Source organism: Anomaloglossus baeobatrachus, chromosome 4, assembly GCF_048569485.1.
Source record: "Anomaloglossus baeobatrachus isolate aAnoBae1 chromosome 4, aAnoBae1.hap1, whole genome shotgun sequence".
Taxonomy (NCBI): Eukaryota; Metazoa; Chordata; class Amphibia; order Anura; family Aromobatidae; genus Anomaloglossus; species Anomaloglossus baeobatrachus.
Window position 1 is genome coordinate 413946811 of NC_134356.1, and position 12409 is coordinate 413959219.

General features: G+C 43.1%; 1 protein-coding gene across 1 annotated transcript in view; it reads left to right on the forward strand.

The window, feature by feature from the left end:
• Positions 1-12409, forward strand: part of LOC142302455 (uncharacterized) — a 593189-nt gene that overhangs the window by 6583 nt on the left and 574197 nt on the right. The window contains exons 4-5 of the mRNA XM_075343517.1: positions 2344-2437; positions 7917-8090. Coding sequence (XP_075199632.1) covers positions 2344-2437; positions 7917-8090 — 268 coding nt within the window. The remainder of the gene's footprint in view (positions 1-2343; positions 2438-7916; positions 8091-12409) is intronic.

Sequence of the window (12409 nt, forward strand, 5' to 3'; positions counted from 1 at the left end):
TGGCCCATGATGACCAATCCACTTTCCAGGACACTGTTCATGTAGTAATGCTTGGACCTGACACCCATAATGTGGTGGTTTACTGGAAGCCTGTGCTAGCATTTCTTCTGCGGTGTTGCTATCAGTGTGTGTGGGAGAAGAGGGTTGACTTTACAATCCAACACAATGCGCAGCACTTTGAACACATCTTATAAGGGTGTGCCGCCCCCGTACCAGCAGCCGAGCTGCTCGGGTCCGGATCCGCAGTTGCTCAAGGGGTCTCCGGACCGGGGGGTCATGCGGACACTCAAATAAAAAGGGGTGTAATAAGTGCGGGAGATTTGTTGTAGATTCTTCGTGACGCCACCCACGGTGAGTGGTAAGATGGAGTACCACCGCTGCTATTGTGGAGCACCCGGGGCAGTGGAGTGGCAGCTAGATGTTGGACCCCTCTGTTGGTATGGGTGGATGCCTCGAGGCTCAGTGTCCAGGACACGGGGAATGATGTAGGCCGGAGGTGGCGCGCCGGGCCGGACCGGGGGATGTTGGTGTACTCACTGTTGAATAATTGCACACAAGTCTGCTGGTAAACCAAGGTGTCAGTGGCCGGCTGCCACGTCCGGGAGTACCAATGTCCCTTCCTCCAGCACTCTGTAACTTTCTCAATTCTGGACAACCTCATATGGAACGGGGAAGTCCGCTCCCGATGCTGTTGTGGTTGGGAGTCATGCCCGCGAAAACTGACCCTTGGGATCTCAGTGGGTGTTTGCAGATACCCTATCCCCCACGGTGGGCTGCTGTTTCGCTCTATCTGGGCTCACACTTTGGAACAACGTCTGGAACCTTGCTCCCGGCCAGGTTAATTAAAGAAGGGGCTTGCAACCGTCTTCTAACTAGGATCCAGGTACCCCGCCTGTGCACGGTTTCCGGACCCAATCTCCGCTGTCGGTACCGGTGGGCTCCAACCCTGTCCCGGTCAACTTTGGATTTCTCGCGACCAGACTCCTGTCGCCTTTGGACACGATCCACTGCTTGCCACCTAGCCAGTAGACCAGGGCCACTACCCTGGCTACCCTTCACTAGGCTCAGCTTTCACTCTCCTCCTCACTTCTCCTTCACCTTCACCACTCTGCACTTGAACTCCCCTCTTTACTACTCAAAATCTGAACTTCAACTACTGTGTTCCCGCCCCCGGATCCTCAAGACCCCTAGGTTGGCACTCCCAATCTGCCTCGTCCCGCCCACTGGTGTGTCCTTCTTACCCTGAGGGGGGTGGCTAGGATTTTGTGGCAGATGGTACCTGATGTGGGATGGTATTATGTCAGGTGAATTGTTTCTCTGTGACCACCTGGCGGCGCCAGGGAGTCACATTTGGTCATAAAATTGTAAATAATTAGTGAATGAATAAAGGTATGTTAAAATCAAGCACACCATTGTTTTTCTTATAAAATTCTCAATACGTTTGATGTGTTATATGACTCTCTTCCCATTGAAAAAAATAAAGTTGGATCCAAAATGTCCAACTTCAATATGGCCGCCATGATCACCACCCATCTTGAAAAGTTTTCCCCCTCCCATATACTAATGAGCCACAAACAGGAAGTTGATATCACCAACCATTCCCATTTTATTTAGGTGTATCCATATAAATCGCCCACCCTGTTGTATATGGAACAAGTAGTATAAGATTATTACCATCCCATTTATATTCACCATGGGGTGGCATGGTAGCTCAATGGTTAGCACTGCAGCCTTGGAGAGCAGGGGTCCTGGGTTCAAATCCCACCAAGGTCAACATCTGCAGGCAATTTGTATGTTCTCCCATGTGTTTGCATGGGTTTTCTCTGTGTTCTCCGGTTTCCTCCCACACTCCGAAGACATACTAATAGAGACTTTAGATTGTAATTCCCAATGGGGACAGTGTTGCCAATGTATGTAGAGTGCTGTGGAATCAATAGCGCTATATAAGTGAATAAATATTATTATATTTTTATATTATATTCTTTTCCTAATCTCATAATATGGGGGAGGGTTGAATGTTATATATTTTTTCCATTGTAAACAACTATATGACCCCTCAATGTTTGTGCACTTAATGCTGGTGAACAAAGAATTTAGAAGAGGGGTTTAGTGGAGAAAAAGCCACAATGATTAATAACCTGAGGCATGAGGTCATTAATATTATGGGTTTAGTTAGATCCCTTCCTAACTTAAGCCTAAAGTCAGGAAGTTTTTGGAATGTAAGGGGGATTACTTCAGCGACCTTTGAGACATTCAACAAGTTCAAAGTAATCTTAAATTGTCAGTTCTAACATCTGACATGTGTCTAACTTTTATTTCATACGCAACTGTTTTCCTACACAGATTGTTCTGCTACTCACTGATGGTAAATCTGGAGATTTGGTAGAAGAGAAAGCCCAGCGACTACAGGATAGAGGAGTTACAATATTTGCTATAGGTTTGTGAATTTGTTCATTTTCAAATACAGCAAAATTTCTAGAATTTGGCATTTATAGTGTCAAATAGTTGCTGAATGACTCTGTCATGTTATGCTCTCTTAAAGGCTGTGGTTTATTCATACGGACATGTTAAGTATGTATGTATCACAGTATATCACAAAAGTGAGTACACCCCTCACAGTTGTGTAAATATTTTATTCTATCTTTTCATGGTACAACACTGAAGATATGACATGTTGATACAATGTAAAGTAGTCAGTGTACAGCTTGTATAACAGTGTAAATTTGATGTGCCCTAAAATAACTCAACACACAGCCATTAATGTCAAAATTGCTGGCACCAAATGTGAGTACACGCTTAAGTTAACCCCATTACGACCGCGTTACGTTTTAAAACGGCACCAAAAAAGGGTCCTTATTCCTTTCTGCCGTTTTAAAACGGCGGGCAGAAAAAAGTGTATAGCGCCCCCCAGCGTCAGAAAATCTCCGGGGTTTCAGCTACCGGGGGTAGCTGAGACCCTGGAGATCATGATTCGGGCCGGTTTTTCCGGTCCCCAGTCACGTGATGACCGGTATACACCGTATACCGATCATCAAGTTATAGTAAATGACCGCGCTGGTAAAAAATGACTTATCTCCCATCTGGCATGATCAAACATGTCAGATGGGAGATAAATCTCTTTCCCGGTTCCCTCCGGTCCCCCGGTGTCCCCAAAGTGCCCCCCCCCCGACCCCCAACCCCCTCCCGAAAATCCAAGATGGCCGCGCGCACCGGCGAGCACAGCAGCGCGCCGGCCACATTCACACTGTTCCTATGGTTTATGGCACATACGACAGAAACCTGCTCCCCAGGCCCTGCCAAGTCACCCCCTATCCCCACCCCGGTGTTCCCCGGTGTCCTACATACCTGTCGGAGCGCTGATCCCCTGCGGCCCCCTCCTCCGGCTCCTTCACAGCAGACGCCGGTCACATGTGCAGAGCGCAGCTGGCAGCTTCCTGTGTTCAGAGACGCTGGCTGCTGCTCAGGACACTGCAGCTGTGACCCAGGGAGGGTGAGTGCAGATTCTTTGCACCCACTCTCCTCAAATGGAGGGTCTGCACTCCTAGAAAATGGGGGATACGTTCCCTGAACGTGTCCCCCATATTCTAGAAGGTCCGGAGGCGACGTGGGACGTCCAAATGGATTACAGCGGATTTTTTTTTCTTTTCAATAAACTGGTGAATCAGGGAATGTTTTTGGGGAGTGTTTTTTCAAATAAATTTTTTTTTGTTGTCAATTTTTTTTTTATTACTGTCAATTAGTTATGTCTGGTATCAAATAGACGCCGTGACATAACTAATTGCTGGGCTTGATGCCAGGTGACATTACACATCTGGTATCAACCCCATTTATTACCCCGTTTGCCACCGCATCAGGGCAACGGGATGAGCTGGGGCGAAGCGCCAGAATTGGCGCATCTAATGGATGCGCCACTTCTGGGGCGGCTGCGGCCTGCTATTTTTAGGCTGGGAAGAGTCCAATAACCATGGCTCTTCCCAACCTGAGAATACCAGACCCCAGCTGTCAGCTTCACCTTGGCTGGTGATCTAATTTGGGGGGACCCCACGTTTGTTTTGTTTTTTTTAATTATTTATTTATAAATAATTAAAAAAACACAGCTTGGGGATCCCTCTAAATTAATCACCAGACAAGATGAAGCTGTCAGATGTGGTTTGCAGGCTACAGCTGTCTGCTTTACCCTAGCTGGCTATCAAAAATAGGGGGGACCCCACGTCATTTATTTTAATTATTTTTTTTTTTTTTTTGGGCTAAATACAAGGCTAGGCATCCTTTAGTGCCACATGAAAGGCACTAAAGGGCGCCAGCTTAGAATATGCAGGGGGGTGGGATGTTATATATGTTTGACATCTATCCAATCATCCACTGTAGCATTTTTGGCTGTGTGCCCACAATCAGGGTTTGAAGCGTTTTGGGCGCAGTGTTTTCCCTGCATCCATAGTGCTGCATTGTGCAGTAGAAGCACAGTGGAAGGATTTTTAGAAATCCCATGCCCACTGTGTTTCTTTTCTCCGCAGCATACACTGACCTGTGGCGCAGCTTCCCGAACCTCAGCATGTCAATTTATGCTGCGGAGACAAGAGTGTTCTCTGCAGGTAGAATAGAACTAAAGTCCACAGCAGCCTGAACCCAAATCGTGGGCATGGGCAGCTGCGTTCTCTCGTGGACAACACTCACATCTCTGCAGGAAGGCTGACACTGTGTACTAGATGCCGTGTCGCTGGATCATGGCCACATAGCCTAAAAGTGAGAAATTTGTTGCTACAGCAACATTTTTGTGAAGTACCTGTGGATTCAAAATGCTTACTATACTCCTGAATAAAATCCTTGAGGGGTCCAGTTTCCAAAATGAGGTCACTTGTGGGGGGTTTCTGATGTATAGGTACCCAAGGGGCCCTGCTAATGTGACATGGTGCGCGCAATTTACTTCAACTTTTCCAAAATTCAAATGGTGCTCCTTCCATTCCAAGCCCTCCCATTTATCCAAACAAAGGTTTTTGGCCACATGTGGGGTATCCCTGCACTCACAAGAAATTAGATAACAACCTGTGGGGTACATGTTTTGTTGTTGCCTCTTGAAAAAGTGAGAAATATGTCGCTAAATCAACATTTTTGTGAAAAAAATGAAAATTTCAATATGGCAACCTAAGCTTATCAAATTCTGTGAAGTATTCGTGGATTCAAAATGCTCAATATACACCTAGATAAAAGCATTGAGGTGTCTTGTTTCCAGAATGGGGTCATTTGTGGGGGACCTCCACTGTTTAGGCACCTTAGGGGCTTTCCAAATGCGACATAGCGTCCGCTAATTATTCCAGCCAATTGTTCAGTCAAATGGGACTTTTTCCCTTCCAAGCCCTGCTGTGCACCCAAACAGTTGATTTCCACCACACATAAGGTATCAGCATACTCAGGAGAAATTGCACAATAAATTTTATGCTGATATTTTTCCGTGTACTCTTGTTAAAAAAAAGCTATCTGGTTGAAGTAACAATTTTGTGGTAAAAATATATTTTTTTTATTTTCACAGCTCAACATTATAAACTTCTGTGAAGCACCACCAAACATCTAGATAAATTCCTTGAGGGGTCTATTTTCCAGAATGGGGTCACTTGTGGGGGACCTTCACTGTTTAGGCACCTCAGGGGCTCTCCTAATGCAACATGGCGTCCGCTATTGATTCCAGCCAATTTTGCAGTCAAATTGCACTCCTTCTCTTCCGAGCCCTGCAGTGTGCCCAAACAGTTGATTTCCACCATGTACAAGATATCACCAAACTAAGGAGAAATTGCGCAATAAATTTCATGGTGATATTTTTCCTGTTACCCTTGTGAAAAAAAGCTACCTGGTTGAAGTAACAATTTTGTGGTAAAATTTTATTTTTTTATTTTCATGGCTCAACGTTATAAACTTCTGTAAAGCACCTGGAGGTTTAGGGTACTCACCAAACATCTAGATAAATTCCTTGAGGGGCCTAGTTTCCAATATGGGGTCACTTGTGGTGCTTTTTTGCTGTTTACGTACCTTAGGGGTCCTCCAAATGCGACATGGTGCCCGCAATCTTTTTCAGCAAACTTTCCTTTCCAAAATTCAAATATTGCTCCTTTCGTTCCAAGCCCTCCCATTTCTCCAAACAAAGGTTTCAGACCACAAGTGAGGTATCACCGCGCTCATAAAAAAGTGGGTAACAAACATTGGGGTCAAATTTTTGGAATTACCTCTTGAAAAAGTGAAAAAATTGATGCTAAAGCAGCATTTTTGAGAAAAAAATGAAAATTTTCAATGTGACAATGTAACGTTATCAAAATCTATGAAGTACCTGTGGGTCCAAAATGCTCACTATACCCCTAGATAGAAGCCTTGAGGGGTCTAGTTTCCAAAATGGTGTCACTTGTGAGGGGTTTCTGCTGCTTAGGTACCTTAGCGGACCTGTAAATGCAACATGGTGGCCGCAATCTATTTCAGCCAAATTTGCTTTCCAAAATTCAAATATTGCTCTTTCTGTTCCGAGCCCTCCCATTTGTCCAAACAAAGGTTTCTGACCACATGTGGGGTATCGGCGCGCTCAGAAGAAAGTGGGTAACAAGTTTTGGGGTTCATTTTGTTGTGTTATTTCTTCTAAAAGTGAATAAATTTGGGGTAGAGCAACATTTTAGGTAAAATTTTATTTTTTGCTTTTTTTCATTCCACTTTGCTTTAGTTCCTGTGAAGCACCTGAAGGGTTAATAAACTTCTTGGATGTGGTTTTGAGTACTTTGAGGGGTGCTGTTTTGAGAATGGTGTCACTTTTAGGTATTTTCTGTCACTTGGGCCTCTCAAAGTCACTTCAAATGTGATGTGGTCCCTAAAACAATGGTTTTGTGAATTTTGTTGAAAAAATGAGAAATTGCAGATGAACTTTGACCCCTTCTAACTTCCTAACCCCAAAACATTTTGTTTCAGAAATTGCGCTAATGTAAAGTAGACATGTGGGAAATGTTATTTATTAACTGTTTTGTGTGACATAACTCTCTGGGTTAAGGGCATAAAAATTAAAAGTTTGAAAATTGCAAAATTTTCAAAATTTTCATCAAATTTCCGATTTTTTTCACAAATAAAAGCAAAAAATATCGTTCTAAATTTATAACTATCATGAAGTCCAATATGTCACGAAAAAACAATGTCAGAATCATTGGGATCCGTTGAAGCGTTCCAGAGTTAAAACCTCATAAAGGGACACTGGTCAGAATTGCAAAAAATGGCCTGGGCATTAAGGACAAAACTGGCTTCGTCCTTAAGGGGTTAAAATGGCCAAATTGTGCCCAGACTGTGAATATTTTGTGTGGCCACCATTATTTTCAAGCCTTAACTCTCTTGGCCATGGAGTTCACTAGAGCCACAAAAAATATTGACACTTTGGGCACAATTTGGTCCTTTTCACTTAGGGTGTACTCACTTTTGTTGCCAGCCATTTATACATTAATAGTTGTGTGTTGTTATTTAGAGGGCACACCAAATTTGCAGATATACAAGCTGTACTCTGACTACTTTACATTGTATCAAAGTGTCATATTTTCAGTGTTGCTGTGACATTGCTGTATGATCAGAATATTGCAAGTTCAAGTGTCCTCAGGGGACTATTAAATACAGTAGAAAGTGGAAAAAAATATTTTTAAAAAATATAAAAGTTCAAATCACCCTCTTCCACCATATTAAAAAAAATAAGAAATAAGGTAAAAAAAAATACCAATACACGTATTTGGCATCGCTGCTTTTAGACAAGTCCAATCTATCAAAATATCAAATAAATTCATGCAATTGGTAATATGTGAATGTAGTATTTATCCAATTAGGGGGGAATATTACAAAACTGAATGTTGATGTAAATGCAAGGAAACAGGTACTGTATATGGTAAACATCTTATTTGTCTAATTCTTAGGTATAAAGGATGCTGACCAAAGGGAGTTAATGAAAATTGCTTCCGACCCTGTTGAAGAACATGTTATTATTGTTCGCGACTTTTGGTCTCTCTTTGATATGCTGCCCCGGATTGCAAGAAGAATCTGTTTCTCTGCCTCCGAGCCCCCAAGGCCGATCAAACAGATTGTAGAAAGTAAGTCTAATTGCAACTTAATCCTTAACATAAAGCGGACAAATAATAGCTCAACTTTTGCCTTTCCCTTTTAGCTGAATGTCCTCACTCCTTCTATTGATCTATAACAGCCAGTTTAATGACATGTGAAAGTATTTTTGTAGGGCTGGGAAAGGTTATCAGGTAATGCTGAAACAGAGACCTATAAAACCAATGGGAGATTGACACATTGCAGCCTTTCCTGTACTTGGACGAAAGTGTAAGCTAGACTAAAATCAAATAGTTGGTCCCAAATAAAACTAAAACAGATGATAAAATACAGCTGTGCGCAGTGCACTATCACTTTTAGTAGACGTTTTACATCATCAGTTATTAGATCAATACAAGAAAAAAATGTTTTTGCATAGTATCATAGTTTTTAAGGTTGAAGGGAGACACTAAGGGGCACTTTGCACACTATGACATTGCAGGTGCGATGTCGGTGGGGTCAAATCAAAAGTGACGCACATCCTGAGTCGCAGTCGATATCGTAGTGTGTAAATCCTTTTTGATACGATTAAGGAGCGCAAAAACGTCCAAATCGTATCATCGGTGTAACGTCGGTCATTTCCATAATTTCGGAAGGACCGATGTTACGATGTTGTTCCTCGTTCCTGCGGCAGCACACATCGCTGTGTATGAAGCCACAGGAGCGAGCAACATCACCTTACCTGCGTCCTGCGGCTCACGCCGGCTATGCAGAAGGATGGAGGTGGGCGGGATGTTTACGTCCTGCTCAGCTCCGCCCCTCGGCTTCTCTTGGCCGCCTGCCGTGTGACGTCGCTATGACGCCGCACGACCCGCCCCCTTAATAAGGAGGCGGGTCGCCGGCCAGAGCGACGTCGCAGGGCAAGTGAGTGCATGTGAAGCTGCCGTAGCGATAATGTTCACTACGGCAGCTATCACCATGATATCGCACCTGCGACGGGGGCGGGGACTATTGCGCTCGGCATCGCAGCATCTGCTTGCAATGTCGTAGTGTGCAAAGTGCCCCTTAGTCCATCTAGTTCAACTCGTAGCCTAACATGTTGATCCAGAGGAAGGCAAAAAAAACCCAATGTGGCACACAAGCTCCAATGGGGAAAAAAAATCCTTCCTGACTCCACATACGGCAATCAGACTAGTTCCCTGGATCAACACCCTGTCATAAAATCTAATATACATAACTGGTAATATTACATTTTTCAAGAAAGGCGTCCAGGCTCTGCATCTCTAAGTATTTGAAAAGGGCTATAATAATAGCATTCTGATGGTCATACAAACCCAAACCTCATACAGCCCAAAGGCTCTTTAAATTAATAAAAAAGCAAAAAAGGAAAAAAAGCTTCATACTTAAGAATTATTAGTTCATACTTAACAATAAGACTTGTTCATTATTGGATTACAGTAGGACTAATGTTATTATATATGGTATAAATACACATACACACACTATTCTGTTTTAGTTGCTACCGAATATATTTTTTTCATCATTGTTTTATTTACATTTTGCTGTTTTGCTATGTTTTCTGTGTATGCCCCTGACTTGTCCTCTCAGAACTATACAGTACCCATATACAGTTATTGACATACTTTTCTTATATAATGCTAGTAGCCAAAAAGTGCTCAGCTTTAGCTACATAGAACCATGTTCTCACGTAGCGCTATAATGTGGTTAAATAGAGTCAAAATAGTGGCTAAAGTGCACAGTGTGAACAAGAGCAACTATCATTTCAGAAGCTACCATCTTCAGCTTTGCCATATAAAGCATTAGATACTAAAGGGCCAGTGCCTAGGGCGGCAGCACTGCAGGGGACTGAGCTGACTCACAGTATAGTAGTGTTATCCATTAATGTTATGGTGGTTTTATACAGCTCAGTTCTGTACTGTACAGTTATTGTTATCCAGTCTCTGTATGATGGAGTTATCCAGTCACAGTATGCTGGTATTCTCCAGTTGCATCATGGCGGTATTTTCAAGTCCAATTACTGTATCGTGGTTGTTATCCAGTCACTGTATAATGGTTTTATTCAGTTACAGTATGATGGCGGTGTCCAGTCACATTAAAGGCCCCGTCACACTAAGCAACATCGCTAGCAACATCGCTGCTAACGAACAACTTTTGTGACGTTGCTAGCGATGTTGCTGTGTGTGACATCCAGCAACAACCTGGCCCCTGCTGTGAGGTCGTTGGTTGTTGCTGAATGTCCTGGGCCATTTTTTAGTTGTTGCTGTCTCGCTGTGAAGCACAGATCGCTGTGTGTGACAGCGAGACAGCAACAACTAAATGTGCAGGCAGCAGGAGCCGGCTTCTGCGGAGGCTGGTAACCAATGTAAACATCGGGTAACCAAGAAGCCCTGTCCTTGGTTACCCGATATTTACCTTTGTTACCAGCCTCAGCCGCTCTCACTGTCAGTGCCGGCTCCTGCTCTGTGCACATGTAGCTGCAGGACACATCGGGTTAATTAACCCGATGTGTGCTGTAGCTAGGAGAGCAAGGAGCCAGCGCTAAGCAGTGTGCCCTGCTCCCTGCTCTGTGCACATGTAGCTGCAGCACACATCGGGTAATTAACCCGATGTGTGCTTTAACTAGGAGAGCAGGGAGCCAGCGCTCAGTGTGCGCTGCTCCCTGCTCTCTGCACGTGTGGCTGGTCACTGGTTGCTGGTGAGCTCACCAGCAACTCGTGTAGCGACGTTCCAGCGATCCCTGCCAGGTCAGGTTGCTGGTGGGATCGCTGGAGCGTCGCAGTGTGACATCTCACCAGCAACCTCCTAGCAACTTACCAGCGATCCCTATCGTTGTTGGGATCGCTGGTAAGTTGCTTAGTGTGACTGGACCTTAAGAGGGTGTAATACAGTCACTGAATGGTGGTTTTATCTGGTCACAGTATGGTTGTGTGATGCAATCACTGTATGCTGGTTTTATCTAATCACTGAATGGTGGTATAATCCATCTACTAATATGTTGTTTTTTTTAAATCATGGTGGCATTATCCCATCACAGTATGATGGTGTTACCCAGTCACTGTTTGGTGATGTTATTCAGTCATAGTATGGTGGTGTTATCTAATCTTTCTAGTGTATGCTACCCAATGACAGTATGGATGCATTATCCAGTCACAGAATAGGGATATTATGCATTCACAGTGTGGTGGTGTTATATGGTGGTGTTATCTGGTTATGCTATGGTGGTGTTACCCAATCCCATTATATTGTTGTTTTACAGTCACTTTATGTGGTGTTATCCAGTACAGTGGTGTTATTTGTTAATTAGTGGTATTATCAGTCATTGTACTGCGGTGTTATACAGTCACTAATATGTTGGGGTTATCCAATCATGATACAGTATTTTATCTAGTCACTGTGTGTTGGTGAATTATAGTCAGTTTTGTGGTATACTGATATTTATTCACAGTATGGTGGTGTTATTTACTCACTAGTGCCATTATCCAGTCATGGTATGATGGTGCTATTTCGAAACAATATGTTGCTGTTAAGCAATCACTATATGGCTCCATTATTTATTGTACTTAAAGGGAACCTGTCAGCATGAAAATGCAGTCCAATCTAAATGCATCATATTATGGAGTTGGGGAAGAAGAGAAAGTTAATTCATAACTTTGTGAGAGAAGATTCAGTAGAACTTATGTTTTCACCATTTGAACATCTGCTCTTTCCGGTATTTTTGGTCCAGTGGGCAGTCCTATCAGTGACTCACAGCTTTCATTATATAAGTGAGCATACAGAGACAGCTTTTAGTCACTGATGGGACCGTTTCCAGGACCAAAAATTCCAGATACAGTTTACAATATACAGTTCACAAAACTATATATCAATCTGCTCAGCTTCCTCCGCTGTATAACATGATGTCAGCAGACTGGACTTCCTCTTCATAGTGACAATTTCTTTAAAAATTGAAGTGAATGGTATTTGGGGGCTTAGGGCTATTTATTTATAGAGATTGTACATTGTGGTACAACGCACTGTGTCCTACACTTCCCATTAGAGTACATGACTCTTATGAAGCACAATCAACACAACTTAACAGCAGCATCTACAAGTACTATCATTTATCATAGTATTTTCATTGATCAAAACTGAACAGTTATCATTACGATTGCACAAAAATTTACTTTATGCGGATGTGTCAAAGGGCCTGGACTCAGAAAAAGATGGGACTTTTCAGAAAAGAGACATGGCTTAACGTGGGACATGATCTGACAAAAAAGCTTAAAAAGGTTGGCACAAAGAAAGGGCAACTAATAGGTAGTGTAAGCTAAAACTAAATAGACTTAAAATTAAGTTTTTTAAACCGTATAAA